This window comes from Amblyomma maculatum, chromosome 1, assembly GCF_055883805.1.
Source record: "Amblyomma maculatum isolate TAMU_Amacu chromosome 1, ASM5588380v1, whole genome shotgun sequence".
Taxonomy (NCBI): Eukaryota; Metazoa; Arthropoda; class Arachnida; order Ixodida; family Ixodidae; genus Amblyomma; species Amblyomma maculatum.
In genome coordinates, this window is record NC_139344.1 from 241,436,327 (window position 1) to 241,460,768 (window position 24,442).

At 46.4% G+C, this 24,442-nt stretch overlaps 2 protein-coding genes across 2 annotated transcripts in view; one reads left to right on the plus strand and one right to left on the minus strand.

The window, feature by feature from the left end:
• LOC146206055 (COP9 signalosome complex subunit 8-like) lies at positions 1-5,941 on the plus strand. The gene is made up of 7 exons (XM_084590713.1): positions 1-236; positions 1,013-1,083; positions 1,163-1,211; positions 2,601-2,730; positions 4,958-5,065; positions 5,138-5,200; positions 5,728-5,941. The coding sequence occupies exons 1-7, from the start codon at positions 150-152 to the stop codon at positions 5,805-5,807; spliced, it is 588 nt and encodes a 195-aa protein (XP_084446839.1). The 5' UTR covers positions 1-149; the 3' UTR covers positions 5,808-5,941.
• Positions 5,942-6,016: 75 nt separating this feature from the next.
• Positions 6,017-24,442, minus strand: part of LOC146206056 (uncharacterized) — a 43,570-nt gene continuing 25,144 nt past the window's right edge. Inside the window, exons 7-8 of the mRNA XM_084608430.1 lie at positions 8,258-8,407; positions 6,017-6,135 (exon numbers count right to left, since the gene is read on the minus strand). Of these exons, the coding sequence (XP_084464556.1) occupies positions 6,020-6,135; positions 8,258-8,407 (266 nt within the window). The 3' untranslated portion in view covers positions 6,017-6,019. The remainder of the gene's footprint in view (positions 6,136-8,257; positions 8,408-24,442) is intronic.

The following is a 24,442-nucleotide window of genomic DNA, read 5'->3' on the forward strand; positions in this document are numbered from 1 at the left end:
CGTCCGAGCTGGGCCGAGCAGTCGAGCCACGCCGAGCCGAGCTCACCATTGAGCCATTAGTCCACACTGCCATGATGGACGCGATGCGCTGGTGATCGAAGAGGTTCAGTGCGTTCAGCGTCATTTCTCTGGTTTCTGTATTGTCCAGAATGGCTGTAGTTGTCGATGGAAGTGGCGATGCTAGGATGCGAGAATATTCTAAGCTGGCTGCAGACCTTGAACAGCAAGAGTTGGAGGTAGGCAGGCAAAATGTCCCACCTTATGCATCTTTCCTGTGTAAACATTGCGCTGTTCGAATGTCGCGGATTCGCACTCTTGTCGCATTTTGTGTTACGATGACAACAAACGAAGTGACGCGTGTAAGCAGCCGTGTTTATATACTACGCCGGCTGCGCTTGAGTACCACGAGCGATACCGCCTCTGAATTTGCTGCTGAACGTGTTGCTGTGTGGTATCTGTGCTATACTTACCTTTGGTTTACATTTCGCACCTTTTCAATCCTTAAGCCGTATACTGGGGTTGCCGCAATGAAATTGAATTAATAACTTTACATACTGGTACTGCCATGGTCAAATGTGCGTGAGCCTTTTGTTATTTGTATCGCATGTCTGGTTGGTTCGATGATAGATTGTCCTCATGTGTGATGAACGGTGTTTTGTGCTTGTATTTCTCGTTGCATACATGATATGCGATGTTTTAATGAGATCTAAATGTATACGGTGGGACTTGCAAGGTGCGGCTACTACCGATACATGTGATCGTTACTTAAGGTCATTTTTTGGTTTACGCGCATTTGTACCATCAGTGCCGTAATGTCGTTGCGTAAGCAAGCACTATGTGTAACTAGTTAGACGCCGTTCTCGCGCTCTTAACCGTAATGTCATCGGTAAGAGGTACGTGCTCGAAGATGGGGGGAGCAGTAAATGGCAAATTTTTCATCTCTCCTATTAAAGGAACTTGTCGTGTTGTGAATTTACTATTATTTACGACCACTCAACTATCTTCACTCCAGGCTGCTGATGGCATTGCAAGTCCACAAACATATGGCCAACTGCTAGCAATCTACCTCCTTCAAAATGACCTGTTTGTATTCCTTTTCATTATACTTTCAAATATCTTATGAGAATTACCTTAAAGTAATTTTTTTTTTTCGACTTGTTAGGCCAAACGCCAAATTTCTGTGGAAGAGGATTCCTCCGGAAATGAAACAAGTATGTCATTTAATTCTAGTGCGGGGAAGCACTAAATGTGTTTGTATGTTAATGAGGAAATTGAACATGTGTGAGCCAGGGATCCTGTTGCTGTTTCAGTGTACACCTTTGATGCACGTCTTGTCAGAAAACTCATGTGAGAATATAGCAGAACTAGTCAAATCACTCGGAATAAAAAGTTGCAAAACATTTTGTCTTAAATGTGTGAATGTCCAGAGCACAGTAATTGTACTTAATACACATTTGGGATTACATCTGTTACTGAGGAATTAGTTCTTAATTTGCCATCCTGCAGGATTACTTCTATTGAGGAATTAGTTCTTAATTTGCCATTCCTGCCCAGCTGAGGAGGGAACAAAAAGTATACTTGTGTCTTGTATGCTGTATAGCATAACAAATGGCTGTAGACAACCACTCAAGGCTCTTTAACATGGGCTGTGTGATGTCGGCGCACATTAAAAAACCCTGGGTGGTTTAAATTTATCCACAACCCTCGACAACAGCATCCCTCATAGCGCATGTGTTACTCCAAGATGTTAAACTCCATAGCTTATTCAGTGTCTTGTTTTGACAACAAGTTAAATTGGCCTGTGCTGTTAGATTACCGCATTGTAATGACTAAAAGTGGCGCTATTAAGCTACAAAACATCAAGAAATTAAATACAGGTGTTGCCATCACTGGCTTGGTCTTGCAACCAGACTGACACATTTTTGGTTGCATATCCGACAGGCTAGACTGCAGTACCATTCACTCCAAAATGGTGATCACTGAGCCCTTTATGGCATAGACTAAATCGAGTGAAGGGAAAATTCTTGATGCATTTTTCTAATCAAGAAATGCATCTTTTGCTGCAGGGCAAACATCAACATTCCTAGAAAGAGTCATAATATCGATTTTTTACTTTAAATTTAGATTGAGTTGGCCTAAATGTTTAATTGCAATACACAGCATTTATGGTTCTGACAGTCATGGAGTTAAAATAATGTGCCACAGTATTTATATGGGAGCACTCATAAGTTAAAGGTGATCCCCTGGTGCTACCTCAGTGCATTAGTTCTGAGTTGTTCTTTTCATATATTTTATTTACTTTTGAGTTTCATAGCTGGTGTGAATTAGTGTGCATGTCGTGTGCAAGGGTAGATTCAATTGCTTCCCCTTTCACCCTAAACAGGGATTTTTTACTTAGGAAAGTAGCTGACCCTCATTTTCTCTACAAAAAAAGTACAACAAATACAAGGTTCAAATCAGCCCCCCTCGCCCTTCAATTTCCCCCTCCTAGAGTTAACCCATAAACCCGGCCTTGTATGTGTGTAAAGTTTATATTCTTATGATGTAAACTTTATTCTATTTACTGAATTTGTCAAGACCTTTATTTTCCTTTTCAATAGTCGCACCCAGAGCTGGGAAACATTTGGAAAGTTGGTCAGGCGCTCTGGTATAAGGATTTTCCAGCAATTTACACTGGTTTAGCTCAAGAGTGGCCAGATGACATCAAACCTATCATGCAAGAACTTGGAGGTAAGTGTAATATATTACAGGGAATTTTCTTGAATATGCCTTTTATGAATGCATTATTTAGCACCCTTTGAATCTTTCATTATGTGAGCTTCCTTCACAATATGCTTAGCAACCAAAGTGCATTGCTCTCGTCTACTTCCTCTTCAAGACTCGCTCCTGGAGGAATGTAGTACCTTTCCGTGATTTCTGATACGACCCATCATTTGCTGCCCCGCCGTTGTGGTGCAGTGGTTGGGTCGCTCGACTACTGTGCACAAGGATGCGGGATCAAATTCTGGCCATGTGCTGTGTGATGTCAGCGAACGTTAAAGAACCCCGGGTGGTCGAAATTTGTGGAGTCCTCCACTACGGCATTCGTCGTAGCCTAAGTCATTTCGGGACGTTAAACCCTGTAAATCAACCAACAGTTACTTGCGGTCATGCTATGCACTGCTGATTTGTCATGGTATCTGTTGTACTATGTGTTGAGGTACATGTCAAGCATTTTGGCAGTGCCAAAGTACTTAATTTAGTATGCTACCCTTTTTTTTTCTCGACAGATCACTTGTACTTAATCCTACTTTTCTGCCTTTCATGTCCTGTGTACCTACTGGGCATGCTCGTGCTCCAAAGCTATATTGTTTGCCAGCAGCTGATCCCAGAGGGTAATGTTTCTAAAAATATGGCCTCATTGAGTTTTACTTGGGATGTTTTCAATGCTTTCTATTGGATGCTATCAGCAACAAAGAAAATTTCAGATGCAGCAAAACGCAAAGCTGAGCCTGGCCTGAAAACATTCTCAGAATGACTTGCTACAGGCCACAGAGCATGGCATCGAAGCTTGCTGACAGTATTTATGTATTACTGCGTATGCTCAAATTTGGCATGCAGCTTGCAAAATTAAATTTCATTACTTCGTAGTGCTATTTGCTCGTGTACAGGGTGGTCCACTCTTAAGGCAGTGATATACTCCGACGTAGTGCGCGCGTGCGGCACGGCGACGTCACGTCGGCCACAACGCGACCTGCTACACTCCGGCGGCGCTCGACGCCGGCGCGTGCGGCGGCTTCCGGCATGGTCCGACAGCACCCGGCGCCAAATGTATCCAGATGCATTTCGCGCAGGTCGCGCCGGGGTATTGAGAGAATGTTGCTCGGGGAAGGCCGCACGTTCACCCTCTCCCCTCGTTGCTTCTCGCCTTCTACGCACGCGCCTGTCCAGCTGCAGGTGTCTCTCCGCGGTAGAACCGGTTTCACTGTAGGGAGCCGGTTTCGTGCTTGGTGCGGCGTCGCCAACTTCGACCGGCGCTTGCCTGTGCGGCAAAAACGTCTGAGTATAACTCCACCTTTAGTGCGAACACGCGAGCAGGTGGTCGCTCACTTCAAAGTGCCATTACGTTATGTCTTACCCGGCCGCACATTGAAGCGAAGTTGTGCAGGCACAGATGGGCCTGGAGATAGTGCTTCATGTGCCCCCCCCCCCCCCCCCCCCTTCTTTCGCTTCACTGTGCGGTCGTCACTCTGTACAATCCTTACTGAATGCCTAAACTGGTGTTTGTCTAGTAAATGCAAGAAACTGTCTTGAAGCATACTATCTCACCCTTGAAACATTATAAATTTATTTTGCCAGAAATCTAAAAACTTCACATTTCAGATGGGCAACTTGTTGGGGCCTGCCTCATTGGCTTGGAGAGGGTGTTAACTGAGCTGACTTGGACACCCGTGTTGACCCGTGCTGATCATAATGTGTGTCAATTTTCAGCAGCTGATTATTTCCAGGCTCATTTGCTGTTTTTTCAGCCCAGGGCTGATTTGAAATCTCTTCTGAGTTCTTCTTAGGGAAATGTGTATGCTGTTTGTTTTTGTGCTTTTAATTTGTCACCATTGAATTGCACGTTGCAGTCACCTGAACAACTTTTGTCACCCATCATGATTCTTGAATTTCTTCTCAGGTATTTTAATGTGCCTTGCATTCTGCGTAAGTAGTAGTGACAGATGGTCAAAATTTCTGGAGCCCTTCACTATGTTGTTCCTCTTTGGCACGTTAAACGCTGTAACTAATCAACTAACATTATGTTGGCTGCAAACTGAGCTGTTCTGTCTTACTATTTCCACTGAATTTTGTCTTATTTTAGTTAGCTGAATTTGGTTTGCACGTGGCATCTCTTTGTACTTCAAATCACCCCCATTGTATTAAATAACCACTGAACCCTCATGGTATCTCGAATAAATAAATACATACCTTGCAGAACGCACAAGACGGAGGGCCTTAACGCTGGTGGCCAAGGCATATTCTTCTATTTCTCTTGATGATGCCTCCTCTTTTCTGGGTGTTCCCAAACCTGACCTAGCAGCTGGTAAGAACTTCAGGAATGTTTGCAGTAGGAAGCTGGGCTACATAATGCTTACTTTTCTTACTTGCTTTCCAGTTGTATGTCCATTAGGGTGGGTTGTTGATGTTGCAAGTGGTATGGTCTTACCAAAGTACACAGGTAGGAATTGCTTCTGTGTTATAGTGGACTGGGTGGAAGCTCTTTCTGTGAACACATATTTTTATGCAAAGACCTACAGAACAGTATCTTTATCATGCATGCAACAGAGTTTATTGACTATATTCATATATCTCCCGAGCAAAACGTGGCAGATGCTCTGCTAAGGAGGCCTTTGAGAAATGGCATTGTCTGATTTTCGTGGTGTCGCATATAATCCATTTAAGCTGTGATGAAACTATTTAGCTGGTCCTTTGAGGGGTGAAAGCCACATTTTTTCTGAGTTGCGTCTGATTATAGTTTGCATTGCCAATGAACTTTAATGACATGAAACTCTTGTACAGTAACCTTGGGGATAGAACCTAGATTTGGCTGTTTGTTTTCATCTCAGAAGTTCCAAGTTTGTTGTATATTTGCCTTATTTTGTCATTCATTAGATGGAAATGCTTATTGGTTTTATTAGTCACTATATGATAACCTTGAAATAATCCTTGCACTCTTACACCCACTGTTTCTTTTTCTATTGGCAGCTGCTAGGCATGAAGATTCAACTCCAAGTGAAGAACAGTTGGCAAAGCTCACAGACTTTGTAGCTTTTCTTGAGAATTGATTAGCACTTAAATTTCCTTCAAAGCCATAATCTGGGAAATCGTGAAGCACCAATGGCAACTTGAAACCAATCATGTTTGCAGAAATGCAATAAATAAGGTTATGAAAAAGTGTTGGTACCGCACAAATGAGTAAGCTGAACGTGTTTTTCTTTCTTTTTTTCATGTGATTCTGAATGCACAAAACTTTCTTTTGGTAAACATTGGATTTTATTTACATAATGACTGATGCGAATACACACAGGGTAATGGCTGTCTGTATCTGCAATATGCCTTTTCTTGATGCATTGTTACCTTGCCACTGATTTAGTTGCAGTGGAGAACTCTGTGCTGCAAAAGAGGTGCCACTGTCAATCAGCAAAACCAGCACATGATTTGTTTACCTCTATTTTAGGAGCAAGAAAGCATGGGTTTGCTGAAATATGCAAGTAGGCATCACCATGCACAGTGTGCTATGAACAAGAAAGAGCTTGCACTAATGAGTGTGAAACCTGGCATTTTGCAGTTTCATCTTTTGCCTGTGCACTATTGTACAATTAATTAATTATAGCACTAAGCAGGCTTGGACCGGGCTGGAAAATGCATTATTTCACCAAGCCTGAGCCTGGCTTTGACACCATATTCAGAGGCCTGTGTCTTGATTTTCGATTCGCTATTACAGGGCTATAAGTATGCATGGGGCATTCTGGCAGCTGGTCATATGAAACTGCCATAGTGTAGGCTGAGAAAAAAAAAGTTACGTAGATCTTGTTTGATCATATTTTAGTGTTAGTTAGCTGAATTTTCCTGCTTTTAATTTTTTTTTGGCACTTTTTGCTTTTGTTTTCGGCCTGCTGCCCAGAACGTCTCGAAAACGAAAAAAATCAAGGCAGTAAAAATTTTCTGCGAGGCCTTCACTGATTCATAATGAGAGAAAGCTTAACTGCTTAATTTGTTGACTGAGCTTTATCATCATCAGATAATTTAAATCGGAATTACATTTTTCACTGACTGAACAGCTGTTGAAGATCACCACTGACTTGGGTCGTTAGGTGGCCTCAGGTATCAGCACGTGCTGGGGGATCTACCAAAAGTCCCCTAGCATACTCTTGGTTTAGTATTGATGCTCGTGACTGAATATTTGCAACCTCGCAAGAACCACTGGAGAAGGATCTCTATTCAATTGCTCGACAGGCAGCCATATGTTCCAAGGTCGGCTTTGATTGTGTCAGCATTCCAAGAACTCACTGCGAAAAGTGCCATTGCGGGAGTGCAGATTGATTTAGGCTACACTGGGTCTTTTAGCACATACTCTGCAATAAACAAGCAGTTTTGCTAATCATGCTTACAAAAAAAAAAAGCCATTGCAACAACTTCAATGACGTTTTGATATTTAGCCATTGCGGGCTGTAAAAAAATAAGTGATAATTAAAGCTCCAGGAGTAATGTAGTTGTTTAATACGCCTGCATGCAACCTTTTTCGTTTGACTCATGTCATGAGTCGTAATTTTGGGGCTGCACACAGACAACAAAATCGCTCAAAGAGCCTAACAGGTGAACACGCCTTACCTTTTCTTCTTTTTGTGTTTACCTTACATATTTTTTCAATTTTTATTGTAACCTAAGTGTTTCTGTCAACCACTGTCTTGCAGGAGTCTTCTTGCAAACACTGAGCAATTAATCTCGAGCTGCTGCAGGAGCAGGGCCAGGTCGGGCCTGGGCTCAGTAGAGGAGATAATGTAGCAAGCTTTGCTCAGGCACAGGCTTCAAAATGAGGCCTGTGCAATGCCCTACAGCTAATTAAAGAATCTAAGCTTGGGGCCTGTAGTGGTGCTTTATTCTCTCTTTCATGAATGCTGGCGTCAAGTTGCAAAAGGGTGGATAAGCGGAGTGTCGAAGCTCTGGTTCTGTTGGTCTGATCTTGTGACTAAAATTGGTGCTTATTTACCCTCACGTAGGGGAGACCACATTGAATGTGAAATATGAAATTCTGGCAAAAGTTCGTGTAGCCACAGTTGATTTGTAAGCAATTTGGCAGCTTATAGTTAGAGAAAAATGGGTGAGTTATGGAACCTTGGAATTTGACTGTTGGCACTGAGAAAAGTGCATTAAATGCTTTTGTTTTAACAGCCCGCAGCATTCGGAGCTGTGTAATCGTGTAGTTGGCCACAGCTTCATTCTCGGGCATGACATATGCTTTTTTGAGATATCAAAGGAAAAAAAAAAACTATCAACAAAGTGTTTTTACAGGTTTTGTGTTCACTCCTGCTAATGAAACTTGTTTGTTGTATGTGGTACTAGTAGCACAAGAAGATTGTCTGGGGCACTGTGTTTTTCCCTGTCGGAAAGTCAGACTTTATTTTTTTACTTTACTTACTATAAGTAAAGTAAGTAAAAGTGTGTAAGTGTTTGGTTTTGAAGAGACAAGCCTATATTTGCAGGTGTCACATGAATGAGTGTCCAGTTTTCTTACCTGCATTGCAAGATCCTTTAGCCAAATCGACAATTGTCGAAATGAGCGAGTCTGTAGTCTTTTGGGCAAACTGCAAATTGACGCTTGTCAGTGCCGTGACATCATCACATACGTCGTGGTAGCATTCCCGCATCGTGCCACGGAATGGCCCTGGGTGTCAGATCGAGTTAATTTTAACAGGTGGAAATCAATTTTGAGGAAAATAAATAGGCACAGGAACTTTTCACATTTCTCAGTAGACACCTCAACCACGCTGTTGTGGTAGCGATGAATGGAAGGGGGAGTAAAGGAAGAAGAGGGACATCATAGTGGAGGCAGTTCTGTCCAAAATAGTTTCGGCCGTCAGATGTTCTTTGACGCGCACTTGCACCACAGGGCATGCGTAGCCAGGTGCTCAACCACAGCCACCGCAGCGAGTAGATGCTGAGCACGACCTGTGTCCACGGAAGTGGGAATGGAGGGGGAGAGAGGGCGTAGTGGAAGGCTTTATGTTAATTTTGTCCATCTGAAGTTATTTAATAGCCGCTGATAATGCACGTCACAGTGATGTTTTAATTTGTATGTCTGATATTCGTAGTATGTTTACATAACTCACTCAATTCCCCATTCTCATTAGTGAGTCGCACGTTAATCTAAATCTTGCGACTATATCAGTCTACAGCCAAAACAGCAGTTGCGATCTACATTCTTGAACTTACGTGTATCTATATCGGGTGTTCAACGAACGCTTTCAAAAATCCTAAAAACAATGGGTTAAAAATAGAAAAGAAATGATATTTGCAGCAAAAAAACTTGGTCTCGGCGTCGCAACTTTCTGTAAAGCCCTTATTATCGCATTTGTGTTGTAAATCCAAATGGAGTGTTCAAAGCCTTGAATAAGATGATGCTTTATGAGTTCTTTAAGTGAAGAAAAACTGATTTCTTAAAGCCCTGCAACGCAAGGAAATCCAACGCTTTTTTTTTTTTTTTTTTTTTTCATACGAAACTGAAACTGAGCGCAAGAGACACGCAGGAAGCTCGGTACAACGTGGGTATAATGTTACTACCCGTGAGGTGTGGGACGGCCGGCACGGCACGCACGTAGCTGTGGCGTGCCGCCGTTGCACTCTACATGGCTACAGTAAAATAACATACGTCAGCTCTGGCTTCGAAGCCACGCATTACCTTAGGGAACGCATTTGTGTGATGCGAAATTTCTCGTGTTATTCTGTGAAGCAAGTGTGACAGTGCTGTCAACTATTTCACCAGCACCAACATTCTAGTAATGTCAGGCATGGGTTGCTACGCGTTGTCTTGTCTGCTCCTCTGCTTCATTTCTTTTTATTGCGCATTGTCGTACGCAGCTGGTTCAGGCGAAAAGCATCTCAGTCGCCTTAACCCACAATTGAGCAAAACGTATCCGAAAAAATGCGTACGTCATTTCGTAATAAAATTTGACGTAGCCGTTCATTGTTCCGCGTTCAGTGTGGTGCAATGCAATTTCGATTATTTGCATCCACCTTCTTGTCTAGTTTGAGTCCAGTTAGTGATAGGGATTCAAACCGCCGATATGTGTGCCTCCAATTTTATGCTGTTCACTGTAAATGTAGGATATGCAGCAAGATGTGTGCCAATTTCGCCTAAAATCAAACCAAATAGGTGTTTATCGCTTTGCCAAAGTATTTGGCAGCCTCTCGATGCCAAAAATTGGTGGTATGAACAGACCTTCGGGTCACTGATAGGCCCCTCGAGATTGGAAGATGGACACAAGCTCTGCACAAAAAACCATAACTGATTTCGAATTGAACAGCTTCTGATCTGCATTTGGAAGAGGAACTATATTGAAGTACTCTCGTGGTGTAGCTTGTGTAGCGAGGCTGTATTTCCTTGCTGGCACATATTTCAAATGCAAAGGGCGTTAGACCGTAAAGAAAGCCCGAAAATCGCACTGCCCCGTGTATTTCGACAGCAGTACCGAAGAGAACTTGCAAAATTCCAAGAGCCTATCAGTGTGCGTAGCGCAGTTCGGACAGCTAAGCTGCAAAAACGAATTTCAATCTGAATCATTTTGAGTTCGTCGCAATGCCAGCAATTCGACGGAACTTTAGCATTTTCACGATGAGGAAACAGAAGAGCAATGAGGGCAAGGAAATTTGCTTGTTGTCATTGACTTTTGTCATTGTTGAGCGGTTGTCACGGCAATTATAAGTTGCGCATAAAATTCTCATGTGAATTGAGGTTTAGAATTGAACGGCGGTGCAACACGGAAACGGACACAGACAAGAATGGGACACCACAAGCGCACAATGTATGTGTGTGTCCGTTTCCGTGTTGCGCCGCCGTTCAATTCCATCATGCACCAACTCGCTCTCCAGGCCGTTATTCTGAATTGAGGTTTGGTTACGTAGAAGCTCTTCTGAAGCAGGTCGATGAAACAAAATTGTGCATGGGTGTTGCAACTCGGAGCTAATGCGAAAAGAGGAGACGTACCAACTGCAGAGAAATTCGACCAGAAGATGATCACAAAAATGCAAACATCTTCAAAATAATTGAGCATGCGGCGTATAAAATTTATGCTGTGAGCTGCGGCAGCTGACAAAAAAAAAAAAGAAAATATGTCGCAGTTAAAATATACAGACTTAAAGAACTCAGAAGAGGATAGGTCGGCGTCTACTAGGCTTTCCAGACTTGCAATGGTTGGCACTTCAAACGCCTGCCTGCACTGAGGAATCACGCCGAATGGCTTTTCAACTGCATGGTTGTGAGGCTGGCAAGCGCAAAAGCTTATTAAGGTTCTTAATGAGCTCGTAATATGCTATCAACCAAACATGTGAGCTCATAATTCACAAGCGCATTCATTGTAAACAAGGCTTTTGCTGTTGACGCAATACAAAATCACATACAACAAAAGATGACTAGGGAAAGTTAGGCGCGCTAACGCTAATTTTTCATCAAACACAATACAGTCGAACCTCGCTATAACGAACATGGATACAGCGAGTTATGGGACAAAACGAACTAAAAGTTTGGTTGGTCTATGGTTTATTTCTATGGGATTGAACGGGCTGCACAGGCTACCAGCTTTTTGCGTTACCTTCAAACGTTAGAGTGCTCTTATGCACAGAAAATTTGACTGATTTGTTGCATGACAGAAACTATGCCCTGAAAGAACACAACACAAAACACAAACCAGGGAGTGATGCAAGAAAAGGTCCTTGTGAGCAAGCCGATGGCGCTGTTTTACGGCATTAACAAGGGAATTTCGCCTAATACAAGCGAGTTCTCCAAGGTAATGCGTGGCTTCGAAGCCAAAGCTGTGGCTTCATGTGACTGCATAGTTATAATTTTTCTGCTGCCATGTAGAGTGCAACGGCAGCATGCAAAAGCTACGTGTGTGCCTCCCGCTCCACGCTTCCGTGCCGCGAGTAGCAGACAACGCGCCCGGCAAGGAGCAAGAGGTGGTGATGTAGGCTCCCTAATAGCGCCGCTATAGTTCTCGCGACGGCCACCGGTGAACGTGAACTGGTTCATGCGCTTACAGTGTTCTAGAAGGTAATGTGGTGCTGCACTTCGCCATTCTTTTCAGCTATGCAACATGGCGCCCTTTGCACTACGCCGTTCGTTTCAAAACGTGCAAACGTCGTGCAGGTCGAGTTCACGAAAAGTTCAGCAAAATTGGTACAGGCATGACGTTCGATGGTTCGATCGTTCGATGATGACATCAGCAGTAGCTACGGCGCCAAATTCAAACTGCCTGCTCTACTGTGACGCGTCATGATTTTTATTTCGCTCCGTCGTTCTCAAAAACAACCACCACGCTTTCGGCAATGGTTGGCCTTGCACCAAGCCGCGAGACAGAGCTGAGCGCCGTAGACATTGGGAAGGGGAGGTATACGAATGAGTCTCTGCTCAGGCGTGAAGTCTCCCTCAGAGGGTGATTCCTACCTGGCGCAGCACTGCGCGGCCCGCATGTGTCAGCGAGAGGCGCTCATATTGGGAAGTTAGAGTCGCTTCAATAAGCTCTTCGACTGGGTTGGAGATCCCGAGGATCATCAGTTTGTATACCTCCGCTTCCCAAACGTATGCATCCAGAGTATCATACAGAGCGCAGAGGCGACCGAGCCCGGCAACTCCAGAAACGTTTTGCCGGTCGTCCCGACGTTACATACACAGATGCCTCCCACCACACCCTTCGCCCCGCTACGGTTGCGGTTGCATTGGCACCGCACCGAAACTGGCATAATGCCTGCAGCGTCCTCAACACTGATACCACCGCGGAAGAGGCTGCCATCGCGTTAGCTCTGACCGACCCCTCCATCAAAGTAGTCGTTAGCTATTCTCAACAAGCAATTCGTAACTTCGATGCAGGTTGTATATCCCGACAGGCACACACTATCCTCCGATCTCTTCCCTTACCGTCTACAATTCGTCTTCTCATATGGGCCCTAGCCAATGAGGAGGCGCTCAGGGGGAACGCACAGGCGCATGCTCTAGCCCGGGAACTCAACTACTGGGCGGAGCACCCTCCTCAGCCTGCCGCTTCCTCTGACATTCCCCAAGGCACTCATTCACGCCTTGTTACGTACACAGACATCCTCCAGCATTATCGGCTCGAACGGTGTCTATACCCCCTTGCACACCGGGAACTATCCCGGCGCGAGGCCGTCCATTGGCGCAAAATACAAACAGGAACCTTTCATTTCCCAAATCTTACGGCACCTACGTGCAAACACTGCTCACAACCGGCCACTTTCATACACATGATGTGGACACGTACACAACACAACGCAGACAATTAAGCTACAGTGGATGCGAGTACCATCGAGCTCGCCCAACAGCACCAGCTCATTTTGCGCGCATTGGAGGCCGCAGAGTCCCAAGGGATCTCTGCTGACCTCCTCTAAGCAGTGCAACCAGTCTTTCGGCTGGTTCCCCTATTTTGGGAGTAAACAGAGAGCTTATCATCATCATCATCATCCATAGCCATTGCACACGTCGTCACAGAACGTCCGTACCGAGCTTCCTGCGCTCTCAGTTTAGGTTTAGGCTGCTAGTGGAAAAAACTCAGATTTTCTTGCGCTGCAGGGCTCCAGAAAATGTTTTTCTTCGCTTCGAAGACTGATATGGCATCGTCTTGTACACGTTTTCGAACTCCACATCGGGACTAACCACCCAGCTGAGTTAATTAAATGTGAATTAGCGGGGTAATTACAAGTTTGGCAGCACATGTCTGCCACTGCAGTGAGCTTGTTCCTGCAAATATCTTTTTTTTTTTTTCTGTTTTGAGCCCGCTAGTTTCAGGAATTTTCGAAAGTTCGCTGGAACGCCCTATAAATATACAAGGTTTTCCAGCTAAATATAACAAAGGTTCTAAAAAAAAAATAAACAGTGCGCCCTAGCCCCGTAAAATCAACTGTGAGCTGCTGAGAATTGGTTATCCTAGTCAGCAGTATCTTTCTCGTTTGGTAACTGTAATTAATATTAAAAAGTAAATTATCCGTTTATTTATTAGCTTGAGGAAGAAAGTATAGGCGGTGGTGTAGGTCACTTCGGGAAACGGCTAGCTGCGTTGTTTAAGTTGTGATTTCATCATCATCATCAGCTTGACTATTCCCACTGTAGGGCTATAGCAGGGCGAAGACCTCTCCCATATTCCTCCAATTAACCTGGTCCTGTGCTAGCTGCATCCACTTGACCCCTGCGTTTTACGTAGCTTTATTTATTGGCTTTCGAAGAAAGCCTGCGAAATACAAAAACAGCCATGTGATAAGGCTGCAATTTCAGCGCTCAAGTACGAAGTTCGGTTTTCTCTGCAATATGCTGCCGCGAGCGGGGTTTGGCGTTTTGCGGTGGTGACGAGGTAAGACACTGGGTACATTCGATTTTCCAGTCTCGGAATGCTTGCTGACAGATCTCGGCTTCTGCTCCGACAGGAAGCAGTGTGGTCGTCACATGACCTTTGCAAGCTCTTTCAATCGTATTTTTTTAGTCGATATTTATTGCCTCAGGGCATCAGTAGGATATGAGATGAAGGATGAATGAATGATTAAATGAATGGAAAAAGGTTGGCTGTTTTAATGAAGTCCATAAGTGAGCGATGATGAGGTCCCTGCGTCCAAGTGACGTATGAGGCAGGATTGGTTGCTGAAAGTCCAGCTATGCTCAGGTGCCGAATCCGTGTTGGTTTGAGTGCTGGGCAGTCCCACAGCAAGTGGTGGATGTCGGCCTCGACATCTTCGTTTTTACAGATCGGGCATCCTGGGCGTGGATATAAGTGTTGGAAGTGTGACGGTGTGACCACGTCCTAGTGACAGCTGGTGTAAGGCAAGACCGACTCGGATCCTCCTAAGCGCAACCTCCTCTGCACGGGCGAGACCGCGGGGAAGGGATATCGCACACGGAGGGATAAGTGCACGTGTGCGGCGCCGGAGGTGCTCCTTTCTTGACAAAAGGAGGGTAGCGTCGTCCACTTCGAGGAGCCGTGGGATTGACGCGTCTTGGTTCACGAGACGGGTTCCGAAATCAGCTTTACTTTGGGATGGCAGCAGATCCCGTGGGACCCACTCAATGCGTATTGATTGTGGGATGCGCGCCGCAAGCTGGTGGATGTCTTGGCAAATTTTAGGGCAGCGGCTGGCACGTCGGAGCAGACGTACTGCTTGAAGTGCGTCAGTGCGGATGACAACGTGTGCTGTAGGGAGCATGGTTATGGAAGCCACGGAGCAGAGTGCCTCCTGAACTGCCACGAGCTCAGCGCAGAAAGATGTAAGTGGTTCCGAAAGATGAAACGTAGTTGTCTGATTCAGGCTAGGTCTCCGTGGACAGTAGATTGCCGTTTTGGCTTCACAGCCTTGCAGACTTCCATCTACGTACACTACTATGGAATCTTGAGGCAGGTGATTATCTTGCTCTTCAAATTTCTGGCGAAGCAACGATGTTGAGTTGGCAGACGGTCTGCGGATGTCAGTTGGCTTGTTGTCTCCAAACAGTATAAATTTCCAGGGAGGGAGAACTGGCGCAGGTGGCTGAAGAATAATGTGTGACGTTGCATACGCCCTCAGTGCTTGCGTGGAATGTGACAAAGTGGCCTTGAGTCAGCGAGCATCGCGGCGCTGCTGCACCAGTTCATCGATGGTGTTGAGCTGCGCATTCTCCTGTAACTCTACGACCGGTGTGAGTCGTGGAAGGCATGTTATGGTCCTCATAGCTTCTCGATTTACGGCTTCAAGGCGATCCCATTGTGCTCTTGTAAGATGCTGGAACTGGGCCTGATAAACAATACGTGGCTGCAGAACCGCCCTCACTAACTGGCGTGCAACAGGCGAGCCAGCGCCACCCGTTTTAGGTGCAATTCGTCTTATTAAACTCATAGTTTGAAGTACTTGCTTTTTTTGCCTGAGAAAGCCAAGCAGTCGCTGATCCTGATTGGTGAATTGTTAAGCCCAGAATTTTCAGGCTCGAACTTTCTTGTATTGGGGTGCCTGATAGAGAGAGACGGATTGGATTTGAGGTAAGTTTACGGCGTCCCCAGCGGTTGGCGACTGACGTGTATGAAGTTTTACACACAAAGTTGAAGGCCAATGGAGGATGCATAATCAGAGGTTACGTCTAATGCTGACTGAAGGACGGCCTCTTGAGTGAGAAGATCATGGTGAGTGCTCCATACCGTGATATCATCTGCGTATTGCAAAAACTTGATTTCAGGGATATCATGTAAGCGCCACGCCAATGGGATGAAAGTAATATTGAACAACGTCGGAGACAATACTGATCCCTGGGGCACGCCACGTAGTGAAACGAATGAACCAACAGTGTCACCGCTGAGGCGTATTGCAAATTTTCTTCCGTCCAAAAATGATGCGACAAAAGTGCGTACTCTCGGAGGGGATGAAGCATGTCAATAGCATTCAGGATTGCAGCATGACTGATGTTGTCATATGCCTTTTCAACGTCCATTGCTAATATGGTACGTACATTGCGGCTGCGGGTAGATGATAGAACCGCTGATGCCAAGACAGCCAACCCGTCCTCTGTACCTATGTATGGACGAAATCCAATTTGAGCAGGGTGATACAAACCGTGCTGTTCAAGCCACCAAGAAAGTCGTGTGGCTAGCATTTTCTCTGCGAGCTTGCAAAGCGTTGATGTTAAGGAGATTGGTCGTAAGTTGGCGAGGTCTGTTGGAGGCTTCCCAGGTTTGGGAATAGGGATCACGACAGCGGTTTTCCAGCTCTCGGGTACGACACCATCAAGCCACACTTTGTTTATGGTGTCTAGTAGTTGAGGAAGTGCAGCAGTACTGAGGTTCTTGTAAACCTCATACTGAATTTTGTCCAGGCCGGGCGCTGTTTTCCGTTTCGCATCGTCAATTGCAGCCAGCAGCTCACACATCGAAAAGAGACTCGCAATTCCATCTGTGTCGGCAGCAGATGGTAGTTTCCATACGTCTGCAGGGATACCTGCCAAATTAAGATTTGCAGCTGAAGGAGGCAGTATATCGTATTTTGGGAAACATTTTCGAGCAGCTTCTTTGGCGAAATCGCCCGGCGACAGATTAGCCGCAAAGCATGCTGTTGCTGCGTCAGTAGAACGACGAGCGTGTTCCATTGCACGAAACGTTCGCCAGAGTAAGGCATTCGATGATTTATCAGAAAGTTGTTCACACCATGCCACTGGCGTCACGATAGATCGCGTTCATATCTCCGAACCTTTGCAGTAAGATAATTCAATCGTGTACGTGCCTGCCCCGAAGTAGGATCTCGCGTAGCAGCCAGCTCAGCTTGACGGCGGGCTGGCCACAAGTTAAGCAGGCCGAGATCTGGTGCCGGTCGACCTACGTCAATCCAGGTAGTAGTCGTAGCGCTGTTTAGTGCTCTCTGTGTATGGTCAACGAGGAGTGACGGCGAATCTGAAGACATACTGTCGAGACCTGAGCGAAAGGTGTCCCAGTTTATCACAGAACATTTGCGGCGTAAAGGGCGGAGACGGGAGGGATGGAGACCGACGAGGATAGGGTGGTGATCACTTCCCCAGCAGTCTGGCTCCATGTGCCATGAGGGAGTTCCCGCGCCCAACCACCACGTCAAGTCTGGAGCATATATGCAGCACTACGTATGTGACGCACAGGCCGTGTTGCTGTCCCAGGGTGATTAAGCAGAACAAACAGGGCATCAGTGAAGGCATCCCGCACACGCCTACCACGAGGGCTTGCAGTCGGATACCCCCATCAGGTCACCACGGCTCAGTTCTCTCGCAGTGACGCCGCACGCACATTTATCTTTTGGCGTGCATGTAGTATTGGATAACAGAGTCGCCAGTCAATCGGTGCTTTTTGCGAACGGGACGTGACATGCCTGAATGCGAAGCGTTTGGCAGAACTCAGTGCAGGGTTAGTTTGCCGTTGGTGCTAGCGAAGTTCTTCCAAGGGCCCAGCTCACTGATTTCGAAAGCAGACGAAAGTGTTTGAAAACACATTTACTATAAGCGTTAGCTGCTCCAACACACAGCGGTTCGCTTGCGAAATATTCAGACCTGCGCGCTGAAAAGACTGCGAAGCAGGAGAAGAATTTGGCAGCACAAACAAACAATCCGTGTTCGGGGCTCTGGACGCTTCCGTCTGTACAGAAATCACGACAAGAAAGTGAAGATGCAAATCTGGAGCTTGTGTCATTATCTATCGCACGATAATGTCTGTAGGAACACGAAAAGTACTCAGAATGCGCTCGGAGTCTAACTCAATATGGCTGCTGGACCATGAGCTTTATTGGTGGGTGGGGCTTCCGGGCTGCCCGAGGAAAATCGAACGCCGGACAGCTGTCAGCAAATAGTCCCGGACAGTCCGGGACTTATAATCGAATGTACCCACTGTCGAAGTAAGGTGGGTACAAGTAAGAACATAACGATCGAATTTTTTACCGCAATAGAAGTGCTCTGCCTACAACATTTACTCGGGGCTCTTTTTTTTTTTTTTTTTTGTAACCTTTCGAGCTTTACTCGACGAGTGGAACACATCTAAGAGGATGAATGTGTTTTCGTCACGTCACTTCTAAACGCGACGCTTCGTCATCGCCACCGCTTGCACGCTCTGCGAAAGCTGCCTTCAGTGAAAAGCAGCGCATGCACACCCCATTTCTACGGCGCGTAAGCAATTCCGGGCGCACTTTTTGAAACCATCGCAAAGCAAAACGCAAAACGCCGAACCCCATTCGGGACAGCGTTGTAGAGATAAGCGTATTTCGTTCATTGACTGGTCGTCTGGGAGCGCTCAGATTGCTTCCCTATCACGTGACTGTATTCGTATTTCGTGGCCTCTTTTCGAAAACTAATAAAGCCACGTAAATCGTATCTTGACGGAAACAACGTAGCTGATCGCTTTTCAAGGCGATATACAACTTTTGCATGGACACTTCCTTCCTCAACCCAATAAAGATGATTTTTTCTTCTTATTAACGTAAGTGAACGAAAAAAATAAAACTGCGCTAAACGACTCACAATATCTCTCGCAGGTTGGATTGTGCTAGGGCGCACCTTATTTTGTAAAATCTTGATCTCTCTCTCTCTCTCTCTCTCTCACACACACACACACACACACACACACACACACACACACACACACACACACACACACACACACACACACACACACACACACACACACACACACACACACACACACACACACACACACACACACACACACACACACACACACGCACGCACGCACGCACGCACGCACACACACACACACACACAAATCGCAGAATTCAGGCCCTGCAAACCCAACTGCGAAGTCATTCTGAGAACGCTTGATACACGGAAGCCATCGTCACGCATGTAGAATATAGTTCGCGGCCTTCGAACGTATCCCCTCGACTGCTCCATCCATTCAAGTTTTTCACCCCACCGAGGTGGCGCAGTCGTTAGGGCGCTCGACTACTGTGCCCAAGGACGCGGGATCAAATCTCTGCCTCGGCGGCCGCTTTTCGGCGGAGGCGGAAAACTATAGGTGCCCGTGTGCTGTGCGATGCCAGTGCGGGCTAAAGAACCCCAGGTGGTCGAAATTTCTGGAGTCCTCTACTACGGCGTCTCTCATAGCCTTAGTCGATTTGGACGTTAAACCCCGAAACCAAACCAAACCAAATCAGGTTCTTCGCAGTCCACCAAAGACGTAGTAGGATAAAGGTAGCCGAAGACCCCTGCGCAACGGTAACGGACCCATCGACCCCACCCGCAAAGCTGCATTGCAGGAATGTTCACCCCGTTCGGGATCACGGATCGGTCTTCTCTCCTTCATGGAGGAACATGACGTCCTGCTGGCTTGCTGTAGACGACTGTCATCGCCGATACCCGATAGTGCATGAGACTACTCCGCATTGCCAACCTTGCTCAAAAGGCTAGACTGTTGTACTTTTGGACTGGTATAAGCCATGGAATGAAGACATAGTTTTTATTGAATGGAACACCAGATTTCTAGCTCCACTCTTAAAACCTGGGAAAACACCAGTGCCCAATTAAGGATGCGAGATAGAATATCGGCCGCGGCGGCCGCTTTTCGAGGGAGGCGGAAAGCAAGTCGCCCGCGTTCTGTGCGATCTCAGTACACGTAAAGAACCCCGGGAGGTCGAAATTCCGGAGCCTCCCACTACGGCATCTCTCGTAGCCCGAGTAACTTTGGTACGTTAAATACTAAAATCAAACCCAACCAAAAAAGAACATGGGAAATCACCACTAGGCCCTGCATCATGCCGGCTGCGTCAGCAATGTCACAGAACGAATTTTGTTTACACGTGTGGAATGTTAGCTGGAGTGATACAAAATATATCTAAATTCACGTACGGGTTTCGACGCGGGCTCTCATCTATCGAAAATGTGGCTGATATACCATCCGTGCGAGACGAAAAAGAAATTGACTGTGGCGTTGTATCTAGTCATCAGGGGCACATAAGACAACCTATAACGTACAAGGTAATTTGGGGGCTTTAGAAACTGCTGACATTGAAGAAATGTTCAGCTGGATATAGAATTACATTGATCGGAGAAGTCGGATAGTATAGTTCTTCGTTCAGACCTGAGGACGGACGAAAGTACTCCTCGTGATCTAACTCAACTCAGTCCCAAAATGTGGAGTACTGAGTCCAGCTCATTTAAACCTTGCTCTCTTCAGTCTGGTTACTGCCACAATATGCTGAGAACTTCATTTAGGTGGACGATAGTTGTATTTGGACATCAAGTATGCAGCGTCCCCAAGTTCATGAGAGGGTTCAGAAGGCGGCCTTGATATTGGCATGCTACCTTTGCCTGCAGAGCGTGAATATTTCCACCGAGAAGTGTTCTCTTGTGGCGCCTATATGCAAAACAATGTCACCCTATGCCATTTATACAAATGGGAAAGCCTTTCGCTACGATAGAAGCCAATCGCTTCTTTGGAGTAGTCTTCGACCAGAATCACTGGATGGAGTCCCCGTCTCAACATCACAGAGTCTGACCGAAATCGTCCACGTTCTCCCAGTCATTAGGGAGGGGGGGGGGGGGATGTTAGGGGGTGCATGAGGGCGCTGGATACAACACAGTTTGGTATTTTTGGGCGACCTGGGGCACAGCTTTCCCGCACTTGTTAGCATTATGAAAAAGACATCCCGGATCTCCAGAGCGTGCGAGCTTAGGTTCTCTGTTTGCACTTAGACTTCCGAAATGGGTCTCTATAGCAGTAGTTGTCACCGCCTAGGAATATGTATATTGCTACTGACACCACGAGAGGATGTATTCGGCACCTCGCTTAGATCGTCTGTCATTTCGTACTTTTTTCCTGTAATTAGTTCACGTACTACCTTTACCAAAGTCTTTTATATGTGCTCATCGCGTCTATCTACCGGCCCAAAACGGATTCATAGGGGGGGGGGGGGGGGGGTACCTAGAAATTTTATGGGGAAACCATGCTGAACTCCTTTTTTCTATGAGCAAAACTTGGTTCAAGTGGGAACGGCTCCCGACTACCGCTTCAAAAAAAAAATAATAATAATAATAAAATAAAATAACAAACGAATCACAAATTCGCCAGTCAAATCACTTTAGAACATCTGTTTCTAACTACAGTTATGCTGCATGCAGGTCTGCACGTGCTCACGGTTCAGTTAACTGCACCAGTTCTGCAAGGTTTTGATCATACCGCAAAGCTCCATCTTGGTCAAGGTGAACTTACACATTTTGATGGACGCGGAACTAACCGCCCTTCGGGCTGCAATTTATATTCATCTGCCGAGAACACCCACAGGAATGGTCCGTATTTACCGATCCCAAAGCATCCCATCAAGGCTTGAGAGCTACAACACGTCGTAAAACACCGCGTAATCGCCCACTCTCATGTGAGCGCCCCCTCCCCTTTTCTGCGGACCTCACATTTCAGTTCACTACCAAGTTACCGCAGTCGGTTCCGTTGACCTCGTTTTCAGGTTGGATTATTAGGAATAATTAATTGGTTTTGACAGTGAATCAAATATAAAGATCGCAGCGAAACAGTATCAGCAAATTAATTTAGCTAGAACAACGCGGACTGGATTAGATGCATTTAGTGACTCATTTTCAACAGCCCCTATCTTGAATATTGGTGTGGGACCGAGGATGCCCCGGACCCCCCTCTGCAATATGAGCCGGTTCGCGTGAAGGACTCGTTTCAGCAATCCGCAAACTGTACCATGGCGCAATAACCAAAGGTAATGACGACCTTTGTCAATGGCTGCCAGGGCACTGCGACATCACAAGAAATCAATCACCGCGTGGACAAAGCTGCCTGATCCTCCCACATTGACGGACTTCGTGTGACTAATATCCTGTATCAAAGACTGACGATAGGCTTCGGAGGCTGGCGCAAGAGCTCATTATACTTACTGCGTACCCACGAGCGAGTTTTTGGCCGTCACTTAGATACATTGGACTATATACTACGTCTTTGCCTTCAGCCTAACATACTGCGACGCGAAACAACATTGCTGTGCTGTATACATGTCCCGATCCTTTTACAAAGCAATACTACTTCATCATGGGCATGGCACACAGCCTTACTTGTGGCATGTGGATTTGAGGAAACTACCTTACACATGCCGTGTGAGCGCAGTCTGAACTGTATATATCCTCAGTCTCTGACGGAGGGTAATATCCTCGGAGTGTGGCCATTGCAATCGAGGGCCTTCAATGCCTACAAAGTACCGTTTCGCTACCCGAGAACGTCAAACTTGTGTAACCAATTCTGACTATGTTCCTCACCTTTTCAAAAGTCTTTAACCCCCCCCCCCCCCACATCCCCTCACCCAGTGTGGAGACTTTCCTTATTCTCCCTTTTTCTCCTTTTTCGCCTCCGACGAAGCTCTGGCTCCTTTATCGGGATTCTGCCTCGTGACATCGCGCCCAGAAAGCCGAAGGCAGTAGCCACTGGCTACGCGAACGCACTGTAATTATAGACCTCGTTCGAGCAGCATTTATTAGTCCGAGGTAGCACATAAGAAAATAAATGTACTTGTTTCGATCATCATTATCATCAGTCCGACGACACCCACTGCAGGGGAAAGACATATTTCCAATATCCCTGCAATTAACGTGGTCTAGCGCCAAATTCCTTCGCCGAATCCCTGCAAACTTTCTAATCTCGTCCACCCAGTGCTTAAAGTCTGGCTACATCGGAGGGGGGTCTGTAGTGATTCGAGCACTGGTGGAAAGGGAAATAAAGAGGGAAAGAGAGAAAGTGGCTGGTTGCCTGTTTTCCAAATCGTTTTATGCAAAAGGGAGAAATCATTATTTTTCTCCATCTCTGGTTTTCGAAAACGTGTTAGTGGTTCTTATTAACTCACTGCGAAACTGTCGAAACGACAGAGAAGAAATTGTATTTATACAGTGCTTATGCTTTTAACCTCGAGGGGTCTCGGACCCATCTTAAATATTACTGGGGGGTCTCAGACCCCCCGAGACCCCCCTGACTTTAAGCCCTGCATCCACCCGCCCAACTTTCCGCTGCTTCCTGCTATGCTTGCCTTCTTTTGGAACCCAGTTTTTAAGTGCGTAATGTTACGTTTCGAACTTCCCGAGTAACGAGACGGTGCACGTGTCGAGATGGGCGTCCGTTTTTCTAAGAAGACTGCACGCGACCACCTCGGAGTTCGTGGACCAGAACCACCCAGGACGCAGCAACGCGGTGTCGCATATCGGCAGCGACGGCAGCAGTTGCCCCAGTTTGTGTCCGGAGGACTGTGCGCAGAGGCGCTAACGAATTCGCCGAAGAGCGGGCGCGCCTGTGTTTGGAAACAGAGAGCCGCGGCGCCTGCGTGTTAGCACCGAGGAGAGAGAGCGGGTCATCTCCCCCCCTCCGTGGAGAAGAACGGTCACCGCATTCCTTTCCCGCGGAGTGCTCCCGCGCGAGGGGTCCGCGTGGGTGGCGCGCGGTTCCGACCTTGGACAGCCAGCAAGCCTCCTTGGGACCCCCATGCCTGACTTCCCCCGGCGGAGTCGCCATCGTGCCGCTAAAGTGGAAAGAGTGCGCGGGGAGGACGTTCTAGTGGGCGGTTCCCGAATGCCAGCAGATCAGGAACTCAAATGTGATTGGACTTTGACAAAATAGAAAATTCCCCAACTAGGTACTTGGGGACAAAAAAGTTGTTAAAAACGAGAGCACGAGTGCTCTCCAGTGGGTACCTTCTCAGATTCACCATGTAAATAAACCTTCGTTAAGTTCTCTCTAACTCTCGGCCAGTCTCTGCTTGGGTGACCACCGCCCAATATTGAAGTGCATGCAGCCCGACGTCTGACTCGGCTTTTCGCTACCCGTTGGTCCGCTACCGGAGCAGTACCAACGCAACAGCTGGTTGGCAGCGTCGGGATGGACTCCGCTGGAATCATGGTTGCAAGGTTCGGTGAGTGCTTGGCTTTTCTTCACTGAGGTTTTACCAGGCTTTGTAGTAAGTAAGTTTACAAAGGTGGTGGGAATTGTTTATCGTTAGCACGGGACTTGAAAGTACGTGACGATAAGAGATTTCTAAAAGGAAGAAATTGCAGCACTCGGGATAACCATGAATTTGAAAGTGTTGAAAAAGCCACTTTTGCTGGAGTTGGCCAAAAGTCTGGGTTTGGATCTTCAGGACCAAACGAGAAAGCCAGATATCATTGAGGCTATTGAGGCACTTGAGGCAGACGACGATGAGCTCTCGGAATGCCTGGAGCTGA